Source organism: Alligator mississippiensis, chromosome 4 (genome assembly GCF_030867095.1).
Source record: "Alligator mississippiensis isolate rAllMis1 chromosome 4, rAllMis1, whole genome shotgun sequence".
Classification (NCBI taxonomy): domain Eukaryota; kingdom Metazoa; phylum Chordata; order Crocodylia; family Alligatoridae; genus Alligator; species Alligator mississippiensis.
Genome location: NC_081827.1, coordinates 24521789 through 24539463, shown reverse-complemented (window position 1 = coordinate 24539463; position 17675 = coordinate 24521789). Strand labels below are relative to the sequence as shown.

At 42.9% G+C, this 17675-nt stretch overlaps 1 protein-coding gene across 3 annotated transcripts in view; it reads left to right on the top strand.

Moving 5' to 3' along the window:
• SLC26A5 (solute carrier family 26 member 5) overlaps nt 1-16049 on the top strand; it is a 42865-nt gene extending 26816 nt beyond the window's left edge. For all 3 annotated transcript variants that reach the window (XM_059725847.1, XM_019487482.2, XM_006261258.4), the window contains exons 9-19: nt 2-149; nt 2716-2829; nt 3171-3248; nt 4026-4121; nt 5778-5884; nt 7558-7627; nt 9141-9233; nt 9962-10072; nt 12087-12299; nt 12701-12755; nt 13401-16049. In XM_059725847.1, the coding sequence (XP_059581830.1) occupies nt 2-149; nt 2716-2829; nt 3171-3248; nt 4026-4121; nt 5778-5884; nt 7558-7627; nt 9141-9233; nt 9962-10072; nt 12087-12299; nt 12701-12755; nt 13401-13543 (1228 nt within the window). In that variant the 3' untranslated portion in view covers nt 13544-16049. The remainder of the gene's footprint in view (nt 1; nt 150-2715; nt 2830-3170; nt 3249-4025; nt 4122-5777; nt 5885-7557; nt 7628-9140; nt 9234-9961; nt 10073-12086; nt 12300-12700; nt 12756-13400) is intronic.
• Nucleotides 16050-17675: the final 1626 nt, after the last annotated feature.

Sequence of the window (17675 nt, the reverse complement as noted above, 5' to 3'; positions counted from 1 at the left end):
GATTACGGGCCCCGGCAATACCTGATATGGGAATCATCCAACAAGTATTTATAGATGCAATAGCAATAGCAATCGTTGGCTTTTCCATGGCTGTATCAATGGCCAAAATCTTTGCACTTAAACATGGTTACACTGTTGATGGAAATCAGGTAACTTTAACACAAAAATATCCATAGAAGCACTTTATAAACCAAGAGCTTGGCCCAAAGTCCTTTAAGATAATGGGAGTCTCTCGGTCCCTTAATTTATAGCCTGATTGCTGAGAGGACCATGAAAGCAAAAAGGGGCCAGAAAGCCTCAGTCCCCATGCATGAAAACATCCCCTAGGTCTGTGGAAGCCAAGATCTCTGAGGATCCCTCATCAGTTTTGACATTCAGTGCATGACATGGGTTGACCAGGCTGTGCATAAGGTTACACTGGATCCTGCTGGCACAGGGTGGAATCCAAGCCCTGTTGTGGCAATAGTTGGGGTCACAGCACTTCAGAGTTTCTAGGCAAAGCTGAGGCCCTTGACATGATTGTAACTTAAATGGGCTGCAGAGTTGTCTGAGTCACCCTGGGGCTTCTCCAACTTAAAATAGCCCAGGTTCAGAAGGGCACAAAGATAAATTAAAACCACTTTAGCGTCACTTCCTCCTGGCCTGCAAGTTCTGTGCTGATTCTCTTAATCTGTTGAGGCCCTCTTACTTCAGCTTCTTAGGATAAGGGCCACTCTTAGTGCAGGACTCCTCTCTCTGGAACCTACTGACATTTCCTCAGAATCCTTAGGTTAAACCTCAGGCTCATTGACTTAAAGTAGAACTGTAGCCACAGCAGGGCTTGGATTCCACCCTGAGCTAACAGGCTCCAAACACAATAGAAGATTTCTCTGTTTTGCCATACTTTTTATTCCTAGTATCACAGAGCTGGAAGCCAGAATGAACCATTAGTTCATCCAGTCTGATTTGTATGTATCAACAGGCATTGCATTTCACCTGTGTACTCTTATGTTAAATTCAAAAACTTGAATTTAGATAGAGTGCATCTTCCAGAAACCCATCCAGTCTTGATTCTAAAGATGCTGGGAGATGGAGAATCTAATGGTTCAGTTGGTAGTTTTGCTCTAGAGACTAATTATTCTTGCTTTTAATAATTTGTTCCTAATTTCTAATCCAAATCTGGCTAGTTTCAGCTTCCAAACACTGGCCCTTGTTATGCCTTTCTCTGCTAAATTAAAGTGTCCTTTAATAGCCAGAATTTTCCTCCATTGTAAAAGATACTTATTCACAGTAATTTAAATCACTGCTTTAGCTATCTTTTTGTTATACTAAATAGATGGAGCTCTTTAGATATTTGTTGCAAGACACTTTCTCCCTCACTTGACACAGTTTATGGCTCTGCACCACTGCCAATTTTTCAAAGTCCTTTTTCAAACAGGGGAAACAGAAATGAGCACAACATTTTAGTTTTGGCTCAATAGTATGTTATACAGCCAAAATCATTTCTCTGCTCCTGATCTACCCCCCTGTTTTTGCTGCTAACAATCATATTAGCCCTTTTGGACCTAGAATGTGACTCATGTGGACAGACTTGCCCACTGTGACCCCTTAATTTTTGCAGCATCATTACATTCTGCAAGATGCAGTATCTCATTCTATATTCGTAGATGTATAACGTTGGGTTATACGCATGCATACGTTTGGCTGTATGCATGAATTGGCCCAAATGCTGTGTCCTCTTTATCTCTGACTACTTTCTGTCTTTGTGTCATCTGCACTCTGTATCAGTGTTGATTTTATATTGACTTCCAGATAATCAATAAGAGCATTAAATAACATCAAGCCTAGTACCAGTCCCCAGGGAACCCAACTAAAAATGTTCCCATTAATGATGATTCCCTATGGACAACTTATTTAGCTCTGCTAGCATTATGTGTTCTATTTAGCCTGTGCTTTATTGATACTGTATAGTGCTAATTTTTAAACAAAATGTCAAGAGGCTTGATGTACTAAGTCAAACATCTTACAAAAATACTAATTATATTAAATCAATACAGATACTTTTATCAACACAACTTGACATCTCATCAGAGAATAAAATCAGGCTTCTCTGACGTTCTGTTTTCCCTAAAACCATGTTAATTGATGTTAATTATATTCCTAACCTTTAATTATTTATTAGTGAAATTGTTTATCAGCTTTTCCATTACTTTGCCCACAGTTGATATCCTTAATATATTCATCCTTGTCCTGCCAACCATGGATTTTTCCCTGATGTGTTTAGCTTCATTAATCACTGTTCTATACTTCATAGCTTCTAATAAACAGTTACAGATAATATTTTATTCTTTATCAGAGTATTATAAAATAAAAAGGTTTTCCATATCATCTCAGTGCTAGTCATAAAGTTAACCCAGAGGTAGAAGAATCCTGGAAACAGACAATTATGTAACTGTACATGTTTACCACTTTATAATTCAAGTCATGACTCATCATTGCACCATGTAAAAGATGAAAAACAACCCTTTACATCTCCAGATATTGTTTAATGGGTGATTCAGTGTGAATCAACATGTGTCTTTGTGTGTGATCCATCAGAGCAAGGTTAATAGCCTTAGTAGGAGTGTTATAATCAGATGTTGTTAGAGCAGTAGACAGAAGTAGCCTTCACCATCTTTTGTGGAACTGTTTCATATGGATTTTATTTTTTTTTGGTTTGCTTTCTCATATGAATAGGAACTCATTGCCTTGGGAATATGTAATTCCGTAGGATCCTTTTTCCAGAGCTTCCCAATCACTTGCTCGATGTCTCGAAGCCTTGTTCAAGAAAGCACTGGTGGAAAAACACAAGTGAGTAGATCCAAATGATTAAGCCAAACAAGACTTGCAATCTCAGGGTCCAGAACTGGAGCCTTTTGCTTTATAAGATTTCCAGGACTTCCTGCTTGGGTTGAGTCAGAGAGAGTGAACAGCATTTCTCCACGGTATTCTGTTTTGGCCAGGGTTGTGGTGGAAGCACAGATAATATTTGAAAATTAAAAAACCGATGGAGCAGAAAGGAGGGGTAGGAATTCACCTGAATGACCGTTATTTTGAAAAGTCCACTGGGGGGGTGTTAAATCCAGGTGGTGCTTGTGACTTTGCACCATTTTCAGTCTTCAGAAATGTTATTCCTTCTATCCTTTGTTCAGGTTGCAGGTACACTATCCTCGATCATGGTGCTTTTAGTCATTGTGGCTATTGGTTACCTCTTTGAACCGCTACCACAGGTATGGGAACTCTCCTTACAGATGTTATGCATTTCAGAGCAGGAATCAGTTAGCCAGTGCTTAACCACTGTATAATCTGTATCTGAATGAGTGAACCAGTAGAGGTTTTAGTATTGCAAGGAGTGAACCCTGGTTAAGGTCCCTGGGATCTGAGGAAGTGTTCAGCAGCTTGTAGCTTTTGGGCCCTCATGCTCCATTTCAGTTTATTGATTTAAGTTATGCTGTAATATAAAGCCAGGAGCAAAGGAGCTGGAACACTCATTTTGTTTTCCATGCAAGCCAGTGTAGATGACACATTTCCTCCTGAGAAATGAAAATATTAGCCCATTCAATACTTCTGCTATATATGGGACATCAGAGTTCAGGAATGAGAGCTCAAGGGAGAAACAGGCTGTTGAAATGGATCAAGTATGGGTGATTATACAACCCACTGATTTATATTCTCTACTTAATAACTAATAGGTATGTTTAAATAGTTGCTCATGGGAATGGACATAAGGTAGTGTGGGATTTCTACAACTTTATTTGAATTAATACTTGGGAGTATGCATATTCTGCAGTGACAGAAGTCACTTCCAGGCAACATTACCCTCAGATACCCTCAGAGAATTACCCAAAATGATGTTTATGAAAGGAAACAAGCATTTAACAGACTTTCAGGGGAATTCCCTTCAACAGTGTGAGTTGTACAAATGCAGGCTTTTAGAATGCCTTAAAGCTGTTTTTCAATGACAGTTTCCAAGGGTAAAATTGAACTGTCACACAATATGTTCCTAGACGGTGCTGGCTGCGATTGTGATGGTGAATCTGAAAGGAATGTTTAAACAGTTTGCCGACATACCACATTTCTGGAGAACCAGTAAGATCGAACTGGTAAGTGAATAATATGTGACAGGATGCATGTTTCAGTGTTTTCTATTCCTACTTTTTAAAAAAGCAAGGGTTCACTTCTCTTAGACCAGACAGAAGAGTAGAGACTTTACAAGCAGGTGTAGTACACATGAAGTTACAGCTTCAGGTATATTGGAAAAATGGTCTATTGGTGATCAAACTTGTCAATGGCAGAGACTGCCTCTCAACAAGCATTGAAAATGTTCAGCTGTAGGTAGAAACAGGTCTTCACAGTACTACAGAAAACATGCTAGAGGCCTGTTTGAACATGAATAGAAACCTTGGTTCCTACAGGTGTCCCAAAGTAACAAGGATAATAAGTCTCTTTACTGAGTCCCCTCCTTTACCACCAGACCTGACAGTAGCTCAGGGCTGGGAATGACACACAAGAAGCCTCACCAGCTCTTTGATGTACTGGTAGCTGGTTAAATTGTTACCCGGCCCTGAGCCAGGGCTGTGCAGTTGGGTAGCACAGCAGTGGCTGCTGGGGAGTATTCCTTCTTTTTGCTAGTGAGAGTTAGAGGTGTGCCTGAGACCATTCGGTTGTGTGCCCATTGTGCAGGATTGGAGACCCAAAACTGGGTAGGAGCCATCCTTGGATGTACGTAACAACTGTGGGGCTGAGACTCCTCCGGTGCAAAGCACCTGTGTCAGGTCAGCCAGTGGTGAGCTGTGATGCAAGCCAGTCTGACAGATGCCACATGAATGTGACAAACCATTCAGCACTGACTTTGCTGGCTCAGACTTGCTCCAAGGGAGACCCCGAGTATGAGAGAGACACCATATGAAGTCACAGACCTCCCTCCTTCCATAGTGAGCTGTAAGCTTCTCACTTCCTGTTTCCTGTCCCCAGTCCCCTGGCCTTTCCTGATTCCCTGTCACTCAGGTGGCATAAGAACATAAGTGCTGTCATGTACTGGGTCAGAACGTAGATCCATCTTGCCCAGTGGCAAGTGGCAGAGAATGGGTGCTGAAGGCAGAGTGAACTGAGTATGACCAGGGTTTTTCCACTGTTCCTTTCCCACTTGCAGCCTCCAGCATTTAGGGTCTAGAAAGTTCTGATTCAGAGGCTGTATCCCCAGCTCCCATGAACAATAGCTAATGATACACTTTTCCTCCAAGAATTTTTTCTAATCCATTTTGAATCTGGCATTATGATTCATCTCCTCTGAGGACAGAGAACGGGGACAGATGACACTGTACCTGAGTCCTTTGTCCATCCTTGCCCTCCGAGTGCATTTGGATGATATTGGACACTTAATCATTATCTGTGTAAACAATGTAAGATCATCCTGAGTATTCAATACAGTATTAATATTTGCTGGATCTACATGCAGACCCATCACATCAGTCATTTGTACGTGACCAGGTGCATAACAGGTTGAATTTCTGCCCTATAATGAATGTGTTTTAGAAGAAAATGAGTCAGTATTTTTACTGACAAGTCACTTTCCAAATTATGATACAAACATGCAAGGCAATGTATGTGCCCCTTTCAGGGGATAGGGTAGTATTCAGTCAGCAGAAAGGTTAAAATATGACTTAATCTTGAACTGTGGTATCACCTACATAGGAACATGAGTCATGTTAACAAAGCACTTAATATATTTTAAAACAAGCCTTTTGTTTGCCATTTAGGCCATCTGGGTTATAGCTTTTCTGGCCTCTGTTTTCCTGGGACTAGATTACGGCTTGCTTACCGCTGTGGCATTTGCAATGATAACCATTATCTACCGAACACAAAGGTCAGACTGCCTCTCTCTCTCAAAATGTTCTGCTTGGACTCTTTGTTTCTGTTTTTTAAATGGGTAGAAATAACTAGAACTTGTTCCACTTTCATCAGCATGGTAGACTCTTGATGGGGTCATACAGGGGAGTCCTTTGGTCCTGATCAAGGGACCAGTTCTGTTTTTTCAAGAACAGAATTTCCATGGAAGACCCCAGATAAAGTGTGTCAAAAATCAGTGGTGAAATGAAATCCCAAAACTAAACAGCAGATTTTGTATTTAATGTATTTTAATCCTCTCTACATCTGTTTTTGATGATTTTTATATTAAAGCCCTTGAGCTCAGCATTTCAATCCTGTTTAATGCTTAGCTTAACTGGCATTGGTCAGGTGCATTCCCCTAAAATGGACTGCATGCAAATACTGTCCTGATTAAGCAGAAGTCATGTCATGTGCTGCCACTGGCTGAGTGTTTGATGGAAGTGGAGCTGGTGGGAATTTGTGTCAAAAATTGCTGATTCATCAAGATGGAAATTGTTTATAGGCATGTATCAGTCTCAACAAAGCTTTGGTAGGGAAGGCTTTTCATTAAAAGATATAGAGGAGAGAAAGAGATGCTACAGCAGTAGCTGAATGTTTAAGGCTGTCACTTGGATCAAGGTCTAAAGGTCTCGGTTTAATTCCAGTTTGGAGTGTAACCATATTCTGAAACCTCAAAGTATTTTGTGAAACAAAAATGTCTTTGTTTTCTGGCCAATTGTGACCAGGGATGCCCTGACAGACGATGATTCAAGCTAGAAGAATGAATGGATAGATAACACTGGTTCTTCTAGTTATTCTGAGAGATATTGCAGGTGCCTGGCTGGTGGGTCTTTCTCACATGCTCAATGTTAAATTGATCATTAGATTCAGGATCAAGAAATAATTTTCCCTCAGGTCAGATTGGCAGTGATCATTGTGGGCTTTTCCCTTCTAAATGTAGCCTGGGGCATGGTCCACTTCCTAGGATTCTCTGAGCATAATTTACTTAACAAATGTCCTGCCATTATAAGGACCAAAACACTGGTGGCACATTGATCTCCTGCTCTATTACATGGTTGCCTCTCGCTGCATAGAACTGGACTCAGTGACTAAGGTGGTCCCTTCTAGACACCTGCTCCTATGTTGCCTGATAAAGGACTGTCAGGTCATTGCTGGCAAAGATTGAGTGTGATCACTTCCTTGGAATCTGCAAGTGTTCCTCTTCCAGCCCTTCCAGTTGAGAGTCAGATGATCCTCTGCAACTGGCCCACTTTCTCTGCTGGTGTGACCTAACATAACTCCATGGCAGTTAGTGATGCTGCACCAGTTTAAACCAGAAGAGAACTTACCTCTGTAACTTGTTGGAAGAAACTTGTGCTGGTGAGTTGCACCATTTAGCCTGCTCATTTCAGCTAGAGATTATCTGACAGTGTTACTGCTTCACAGTGACCTTCTTATTCAAACAGACTGTTTTAGTAATTGTTTAGTCACCAGATGAACTCTCTACTATGTTCTTAACTGCAAATTGCACCAAAATCTCAGAACATATTTCTTTGGTGCCAGTGTACAATAACCACATTTGGTACAGATCAAAACCTATTTTTAATGCTTGCTTTTCTTTTCTGTTCTGTGATTCGTAAGATGTGACCTTTTGCTTCCATTTCCCTCCAGTCCACAATACAGAATCCTTGGTCAGATTCCCAACACAGACGTTTACTGTGACGTCGACACATATGAAGAGGTAGGAATGTGTTTTCCTGCATTAAGGGATTATAATAAATTATTGTGTTGGAGTAGTCAGGTCACTGGAAGTTCTTCACTTCATAATGTTGTACCTACTCGAGTTCTTTCTTGCATTCTTCTGGGCTAAGTTTACGTTGGCAGGTGGGAAAACACACTTAGCTTTAAGAATAGAAACTATTTTGGTTTTTTTGTAATACCTGTGCATGTGACCGTGTGAGTGGTATGGTATGTAATGGAGAGTACTTCATGAAAAGCTCACTGACTTAGAGGTAGATCTCCTCAGAGTATGTTTTTATACTTCATTTATGATAATAGAGTTTATATACAAACTGTTACTAATACCACAACAAAGTGAGAACTTATGCAAGACCAGCTCCATGATCTCTTTTTAGCTGTGTTAATGAAAATCTACAGACCTAAGAATGTAAGTGGAATGGACTGGTCAAAGCAGGCTATCTGTTCTATGAACTTTGCCTCTTTTCCTGTTTATGAATTATCTATGACTAGATTTATTTTTAATAATCTGTTTATTATTTGATCAAAGGCCCCTATCCCCCACATCACGCAGTAACCATCTCCTACAAACCATCATAAAAGAAGAATAATGCTGGAACCTAAAAATTATGGACGCACCACCAAGATTTAAGTTTTGAATGTGATGGCAAAGTAAAAGATTTATGTAGGCATGTTCATATCTACACAGAGATGTGTTCAGCATTCCCTTCCACCAAATATTAAACACACGTACGGGCTTCTTATGATATGACAGACCTGGGCTGTGGGCCAGGGCATTTCATTTTAAAGTATCAGAGTCCAGGTGCCTGTTGACACACTTGTGACTATTTACAGAGAGGGCTGTTAAGAAAACCAAAGCAGTAATCAAACATCTGTGCAGATGTATAGAAACAAAAGAACTTAAAATATTACAAACTTGAGTTCATTGAGGTTTTCTATTGGGGTAGCTGAGGGCATCCCAAAGCTGGTCCAGAAATTAATGAAAACATAATGAGTTAATAAAATCAGTAGTAAGGTAGGGAAGAGAACACTTCAAGAGCCATGTGATTTCTAATATAGGGTGCTCATAGCAGCCTTCAAGTACTCTACAAATGCTTAATTTAATTTTATTATAGCACCTTTCGTTGTTATTAATAAAAGTGCAAATGTTACTGATCTCGCGCAATATTTTAATCATCACTGTGAGCAGGTGGAATTTCTGGTTACTCACATTTCCTTTGTTTACACCAGCAGTGACAGGACTGTTTCTCTTCATGTGCAACATGCGTACCTCCATTTCCTTTATTTGTGGGGTTCTGTCCATTGGCTGTCAATGGCACCGCTGTTCCTTTGGTCTCTGTGATGATTATTGACATCTGCAGTATGAAATACTCATACTTTGTGGTTTGAGGCATAACCTGCAGTTTGGGCAGCAGAGCAATGATTGTTCTTGGGACCATGTAGGTGACACATACAAATTAATTTAATTTTACGTATTGTAATCTTTTCTTCCTTAGGTGAAAGAATGTCCAGGAATAAAAATATTCCAGGCCAATGCCTCACTCTACTTTGCCAATAGTGAATTATACCTCAATGCACTGAAGAAAAAGGTGAGCACAACAATCCCTTAAGATCCTTTGAAAACTGGAACTTCTCTCTGACATACTTTAAGGTTAAGTTTTCTGCGCACTATCTTTCAGCCCCATTTACAAAACATCATCCCTTCCAGCAGGAGCTGCCATTTCCCTGGGGAGGTGGGAATTCTTCCAAAATGTGAAAGATGCTGAAGTGTATCCATTAGATGCTGAAGTGTATGCAGTGCCCTTCACAAACTTCCCTGCTGTTCTGTAGCAACAAACTACCTACATAAAGGTTTATGTCACCCACCCAGAGAATTCAGCCATGTTTGGGGTGTGGAGGGAATAGCATCAGGCCCACAACTATAGGCAGGGCAAATAATAAACTCTTCCGCATTGTTCTGTAGCTTCCATGTTGAGGTGAGCGGTGTTTTATTTTCACAAAAGTAAGTGGCATTGTCAAATATGTCCAAAACCACTGCTCTCCCTCCCGGCCCCCTCCATAAATCCTTGCACTCAGTGTCCTATTAAAACATGGCATGGCACTGCCTAATTTAGAGAGAGAAATGTGGCCTATCTCCTCCTCCTGTTGTCATGAAACTTCTGAAGGTTTTTGCTGCTTACTTTTCTCCTTGGAAGATCCCTGAAAAATGAACATTTATGCTGCTGTTTAATAAAGTGATGGATTTGACACTCTAGTAATAGAGTACCATCCTAACAGCTGGAATTCCATTTGATTATGCTTTTCCTTTATGTGGTAGACTGGAGTTGACCCTTGTGCCATATTGGCTGCAAGGAAGAAAGCCCAGAAAAGGCATGCCAGGGAAATGAAACAGGCAGATGAATTCAAGAAGAAAGCCGTCCTGAAGCTTGTAAGTACTTCAGTAAATGTTATATTACCCAACTGTGTTAGCATCTTTGGCATCATTTATGCAAGGTTGTTGTTACAGCTGGAAGGCGTAGACATGTGTGTTGCGCAGCACAGACTAACTGTTCACAAAATACACTGGCATACTGGAGGATCACTTAGAACACTACTAGGTAATTTTTCCTCTGGGGTTTCATGAGATCTAGAAAAGAGGTATTGCCATGCAGGAGCAAGTCTGTGCCCTTTTAACCTAGTTCCCTGTCTCCAGAGGCAAGTGGAGAAACCCATGGAAGTTGCATCTGGAGTGATTTGAGCAGATGGGGGATTAAGAGAGGAACATAGGATTGGGAGTGACCTCCTTGGCTATCAGGTCCAGTCACTTGTATTCAGTGGCGACCATTTATCCAAAGGGTCCATTAGCGCATCCATTCTGGCTCCCCTCACAACACAGACACAAAGCACAGGATTAAAAAAAGGCACAGTATACCACAGATTTTAGAAAGGGAAGTGAGGGAGCAGCCGCAGGTGCTTCTCTTCCAGCCTTCCACACCACTAGGAGCACATTGCAGGAACAACTCCAGGGCCTTTTTTAAGTCTCCAAATCAGGTACGAATGGTTAGCTCCTGGCTCCCTTTCCCATCCTCTCTACGCTCAGTGGCACTTCCTCTGCCTTCCTCCCTCACCCTCTCTACTTGGGCCTCTAGGCTCAGGAAGGGGAGACCCGTCCACTGCTGCTGCTGTCTTGGAGCTCCTGTCTTCTCCTGGAGAAGAGAGGGGTTGCTAAGGAGCCCATTCTTACCTGCTTCAGGGACTTTAAAAAAAAAACGGTCCCTGGCTGCTGTTCCCACAGCATGGTCTGGAAAGAGGGTGCAACTATGCCACTGCACCCTGGCTGCATCTGCCCCTGACCTCAGGAAGAGACCTCAGGACAGGCAAGGGCATTGCCAATGCCTAGATCAGTTAGATGACTACCCTCCGCATGCCACCCAGTGATCTGACCTGGATCAAAATGCCTTCCTGATCCCAACTCTGGTGATCAGTTTGACCCTGAGCATGGGCAGGACCCACCAGCCAGGGCCCTGAGAGAGTCTTAGTACCAGTTAGGAGCACAAGCCTACCTACAGCAGTCTAATAAAAAATTTACTCATAATAGCAACCCATGAAATATCTGGTCCCAGCTTGGTTAAGGGAAGAGGCAGTTTGTTCAGGCAGTGATAACAAGTACTGTCTGATAAACTTGCAGTCTGGTTACATTCACATTTTTGTCCTCAGTGGCAGTTGTTGGATGTCTGCAGGTGCCTGGTGTTGGGTTTGGGAGCCCTGTTTTAGGCTCTTATTTTAGAAGATTTTGACCCCAGAGATTTTTATTGCTAAACATGGTGGCAGCAGCAACAGCGTGGCCTGTGAAGCTGTCAGATAAGTGGAGCTACTTGGTTTACCAAGCTGCAGAGGTGGAAAATATTCAGATAAACGAATGTTAGCATTTGAGGAAAACTGTCATACACCTTGAGGTCATAGGTCAACTTGGTTAACTTGCACTTACTATGTACAGTTAGCATCTACAGAGAACGGATCGGCTCTTATTCCAGCTACTAGGTGCTTAAATGCAGTCCCATTCCACCCTGCGCAAGTCTCAGAAAACCTATTAATATGCCTACTTGTGTAAAGCATGAGAATCATAGCTCTAGGGCAATGCCGCAAGAAAGGAGCGGGGAAGAAGAAGACAACAACCCAACTACTTTTGTATTACTAGTTTTTTAGGTAGTAAAGTGGTGTGGAATAGGGTTTAAATGGCTTAAATGGCCAATAGATGAAACAGAATCTAGCGCAGTGGGTTTGGAAACTAAATTGTGTAGTGAACATGAAAGCATGCATGCATGTGTTTATAAAGCCAGTTTTATATAATGGTTTGAAGCTATACCGCATATGAGGAGCTGAAGGAAATTATGAGTAAGTAATCAATATTGTAAGTGCATCTATTTGTCATTAAGCACCAGAGATTTTGTCTTCTCTTACAGACCAGTGATGTGGAAACAAGTGTAAAGCATGAAATAGCAAATGATGAGCTGCCCCTAAATGGAAAGTTTGCATCTGCTGATGCTAATGCCCAAGACACATCTCCTGATGAACTCGAGCACTTTATGGAGCCAATGGGAAAAGTTCACTCTCTAATTCTGGACTTTACACCAGTGAACTTTGTGGATTCAGTTGGAGCAAAAACATTAAAATCGGTACAAGGCATCTTTCATGTTCCCTTTCCTCCGAAGTACATTTAATGTTTATGCAGGACAGTAAGAAGGCAGGTAGTGTAGGAGGTAGGTGCACAGGAGATAGATGCTAATTCAGATTCAAATCGAGACAACCTCATGTCCAACCTGAATTGTTACTAATGTTAATGTGCACTTTCGATAACTTCTTGCAGGTACTGGGTAACTTGTAATATTCAGCTCTCAAATTAATGAAGTAAAAACTAGGGCAATGGAGGCATTATGTAAGAGCCATTGTTAAAGGGAAAAGGCTGAAGTAATTGAATGCTTCCTTAAACCATTTTGTAGTTTTCTTTAGGTCAACGTGATTGTGACATGTTCTGAGATGCTACTACAAACTAAACCTGGATTTTATACTGTTGCAGGTTATAAAAGAATACGAAGAAATTGGGGTTGGTGTGTACATATCTGGCTGCAGTGGTAAGTTGTGGAGTTTTGTGAGGATTCATTTGCAGCCTTTATCTATACATCTATGGGATTTGTACTGTCACCTGTCACAGCAGTCTCTGGGCACTTTCAACATAAAATAATGTGTGAGAAGAATCGATTCCTAGTCCATGAGAGACTTCCCTGTTACTAGACCAGTGCCAAGTCCAAGTTGTCCCAGGTTTTGACCCTTCTGCTGTTGACTTGAATTTTGCAGAATCAAGCCCTGAGTAGTCTGATCTGAAATCAGTGGGACAGCTCTTGGGTTTCAAGTTAGGGACCCTTTCCCTTTGTAGTCATCCCACAAAGTTCACCTGGCCTAAGTGAGAGGAGGATGAGGCTTAAAATTTCTAATTTCTGACATTTGTAAGTTTAACATTTTTCCACTGAGGATTGTTGTAAGTGTTGTATGGCAGGTTGAGGATTTTAAACAACACAAATGCATCTTCATAACTGTTCAACTGCGTATTTTAGATCTTAGCTTTGTTGGTACTTAGCTTACATCTTTGTCTTAAATGCTTTCTGCACAGAATTTGAAGCTGGGAAGTCTACAAGCTTCCTCCTGCTTAATCAACCTCAACAAAAACTATAGAAGATGAGATACACATGTGTGCTGATTTCAGTGTCCTTGTTTTGCAGGCCCTGTTGTTGATGATCTGACAAGACTTAAGTTCTTTGAAAAATCCATCACGAGAGACTTGTTGTTTCACAGTGTCCATGATGCTGTGCTCACCTGCCAACTGAAAGCTGTATCTGTTTCGCAGGCTGCCTTAAATCACTGAGTCACACCCAGATATCTGTGTTCTCAGAATTGTGCAGACAGAGACTCTCTTCCAACATTTAATTTGCACATTTTAAACAGAGCCTGAGGCTTTTTACATCTACTGGTATATTCTATGGGAGGGAGTGGGAATTGTTTGTGCAGGAATAACAAATGAGGACTTGGAAGCCTTCAAACTTTTCAACTGTACTCTTTCCAGGTAGGACCTGAACCAACAGGGAAACATTTAATTACACAAGGCTGAAAACATGTGTTTTGCTGCGGTCAGTGTTAGAGAATCAGTGTAGGGGGGTGCAGTTTAACACTTAGAACTATGGCAAACATTATCACACCTACTTAGGTGCGGACAAAACCGGAAGATGTGTGGAGTGCAGCGTGAACAAGTTGACATTCCAACGGCCTCATGATGAAATATGCACTTTAATTCACTGCTTCTAGTTAAGTGGGATCTTGCAGAAAACAAATGTTCTGCAATTGCCAATGTAATACACTGTACCAGTGTCTTCAAAGGATGTTCTTAACTCACTGTAAAACACTGATGCCAATATCTATGTCTAGCAGGTGCTTATGTAAAATGAAGCCAGTTTGCTGACTGGATTAGTGACTTTTCATGCTAGTGGCATAGCTGCTCCTTTTTTTACCTGGATGGTACGAACAGTGGTCCTGTTTTTATATCTGAATTGTCTCAAAATGCCCAACTTCCTTAGTCTCTCTTGCCCTATTTTCAATTGCATTTCAAATCAAAGTCTCATTGTTTAAGTGGAATGGAATACATTTTCATAGTCAGGATAGCATGGTTACTACTAGCCAATACATTCAAGTCACACCTATGCTGTAAAACTCAGGGGGTGATGATTCTATCCCCCTAGAGCAGGGGTGGGTAAAATGCAGCCTGTGGGCTGGATGCAGTCCACCAGGCCATTCTGTCCGTCCTATGGGGCCCCTAAAAAATTTAGAAAATTAATATTTATCTGCTACTGGCTGCCTGTCATGCGGCCCTTGATGGCTTGCCAAAATTCATTAAGCGGCCATCCACCCAAAATAATTGCCCGTCCCTGCCCTAGAGGCTGGCAACCTATGATCCCCCCAGAACTATTGGGTCCATCCTGTGGATGTGGGAATGCTGTGGGCGCTCTCCATACCACAGCGGGAAGATGAACCATCTGGAGGCAGGTCCTAGTACCCACCCTTCTTTGACCTGAGGTGAGCCATTCTGGGCCAGAGCCAGAAAAGGTTGCCAGCCACTGTCCTATAGCAAAGATTTGAGGTTTAATGGGCTATGACCAGGCTTGTTTAAAAACATCTTAAATGGGAACACATGGACCCTGTCCAATCTGTTTAAAGCAGGGGCGTCAAACATGCATCCTGCAGGCTGGATCCAGCCTGTGGGTCTTAGACTGACCCTGTACACTGCATGAGGCACCTGTGCTGGACCAGCTCTGCCCACTGGCTCCAGGGCCAGAACATATAAGGCCGGCCTGGCAGTTTATCGCAGGCCCCATGCTGGCCCCCTGCGCCACTTGCAGTGCACACCGCAAGTCTAGTTCCCCAAACCACATGCAGCATGCACCCACCCCAGGGCTTGCTGTGCACATGAAGCCAGCACAGTGTGCAAGCTGCATGCAGTGTGTGGGTTGGACCCAGCACTGCAGTTGACATTGGGTCTGGGACATGGGCTACATGTGGCCTCCTGACTAGCCCAGCGCCGTGTGCTGGCTCCAGTGCTCGTGGACAGTCTGGGGCCTGGTCAGGGTGGGTCTGGTGGGGGCACTGCTGGCAGAACACACATCAAACCAACTCCCTGCGCTGCTCGCAGCACCAAGTCCAGCCCATGCACTGCATACAGTATGTGCCCTCTGTCAAGTGCTTTGCAAAATAGTGTTAGAGAAGCCTCAGCTGCAGCTGATCTGTTAAGATAGTGGAGTAAAATGCTGTTTTGATCCAGCTGATGTGATTTCAGGGCTGGACAGGCCTGGCTGGCTCTATCATTTGTGTGGGGCTCAGAACAGAAACAGTGCAAAGAGAATCAGGTTTCAGTGTTCGGTGATCTTCCATTTAGCTCCATCACAGCAGTGGCCATGGGCAGTAGGGGAATTCATATGGCTCTGTTCTGCAGAAGTAGGTCAGGATTTAGTTTCTTTCAATCTGCATGGATCAGAGCTTGCAGTGCGTGAGCCATGTTGCACATAGCAAGGGGCCAAGAGATAAGTTTTCCTTTCCACTCACCTACCTGACAGCAATGAGAGGCAACATTTGTATCAGGAACGAAACCTTTGGCTAGAATGTAAAGGTTTAATTGAATGGGATTGCAACTTTTTTATTTTAAGTGACTTCTGAAAAAAATAATTTTGTAATGTTAATTTGTTGAACAATCCTTTATATCTACATATAGTATATTTTTCTACTTCTAGCTTGTTGCAGCTTCAGTTTTTATCTGTACAATTTCTTCAGTCAGTGTCAAAATAGTCTCTGTCAACAGCCAAAATAAAGTGGGTCAGACAACGTAAGTCCTGGAATACTGTTTAAGTTGGGGAAAAAGGGGGTGGCTCTGTAGATGTATCTGCTAAAGGCAAGGATACAAATACCGTTAAGTCTCTAAGGCCCAAAGTGCTACTTCTGTTTTTTTTATGCACCCAAGTCAGTAAGCAGCCACCTCCTAGTCAACCCCCACCAAACATCCTGAAAGAGACTTGGGCACCTCAGTTTCTCAACTTTCATGTAGGTGCTTGTTGTAGTCTGAAAAGTTCTGTACAATACCCTCTGTGCAGCCTTGTTCTGAGCTTGTTCAGGAGTAAACCAAAGCAGCCAGCAAGACATTTGAAGGCTGCTCTCACTCCCTTATGCTCCTGCTGCTCTTTGGAGAGGGCAAAAAATCTGCACAGATCCCAAGTGCATGAACAAGAAATGAACCTGAGCAGTGACTGACACCAAAATGGGAGTGTCAGAGGGACAGTAGCAGCTACCTTTTAGCCCAATAGTCTAGTAGTTATGGCTCTTAGCCCAGCAAAATACCACAACAAGCCAGTAAGCAAGGATGAGAACCAAGGGCTCTTCATTTCCTAGGTGCATGTCCAAAGTTGATAGGCTACGAGTAGGTTTGTTACATAGTCACATGAGCACAGACATTTGTTTCCCAGGGGACAAGTTTGTTTTCCTTTGTGTCACAGCTGCTTGTCCCCAGGGAATGCCCATGTCACATGTGCCTCGCAGCAGATTACCCCAAGCGGGGTACAGTAGCAACTGTGCTGGCCCCAGCAGCCTGTCCTGGGGGTCTCCTGGGGCTGCAGCTGTGGCAGGAAGCCTGGCTGGCAACTGGAGTGTGACTGGCCAGCCAGACTCCAGACTTGGGTGGCACATGCTGCCGCCATGTGTGCTGCCCAGCTTTTTGTTGGTGTGGGATGTTTTTGACACATCTCCTGGGGGTCAAACCCCCTCCACCTCCCCATCCCCTCCATGCTGCTAGCAGCATGAAGAACACCTGCATGTGCGGTTTGTGGCACAGTAGATGGGTCTGCAGCACCACGTATCACACGTTCGTGCTCATCTGGACACACCCATATTGGAAGAGAGTTGCTCATGCAAATCTGTAGGCTTCCTGCTGCCTTCCAGAATGTGCGGCTGCAGTGTCTGCACGAAGCGCGGTACAACTGGATGTGGGGTGGACACGGCACCTGAGGTGAGCGAGTTGAAGATGTCTTGGGGGGACTCAGACCGAAGGTTTTTTTAGCAGTGTGTTGAAGAGAATCACACAGGGCCCAGCTATGAGTCTCTACCCACAGACACTGTCTCAAAAAAAAAATCAGATTCTCCAATCACTTTTGAAGCTCTTGTTATACCTGTCTCCCAGAGGTAAGTATCTGTTCGCCCGCAGGTTGGCTGATCTCCTCCGAAGAGCTTTAAACTAGGCTCGACGAGGGTCAGGGAACTGGTGGTCGAAGAGAGCCCAGGGTTGGTAAGCCACAAACAAGGCGCCAGATCGCACCAGGTAAGTAATAAAGGGAACACACACCATCAAGGCACAGGGGCACCAATAGCCCCCTTTGGGGGACTAAAATGTCATTATACAAATGCCAGGAGTATGGGGAACAAGCAGAAGGAGCTCACGCTCTTGCTTGCTAGCACCCAGTATGACT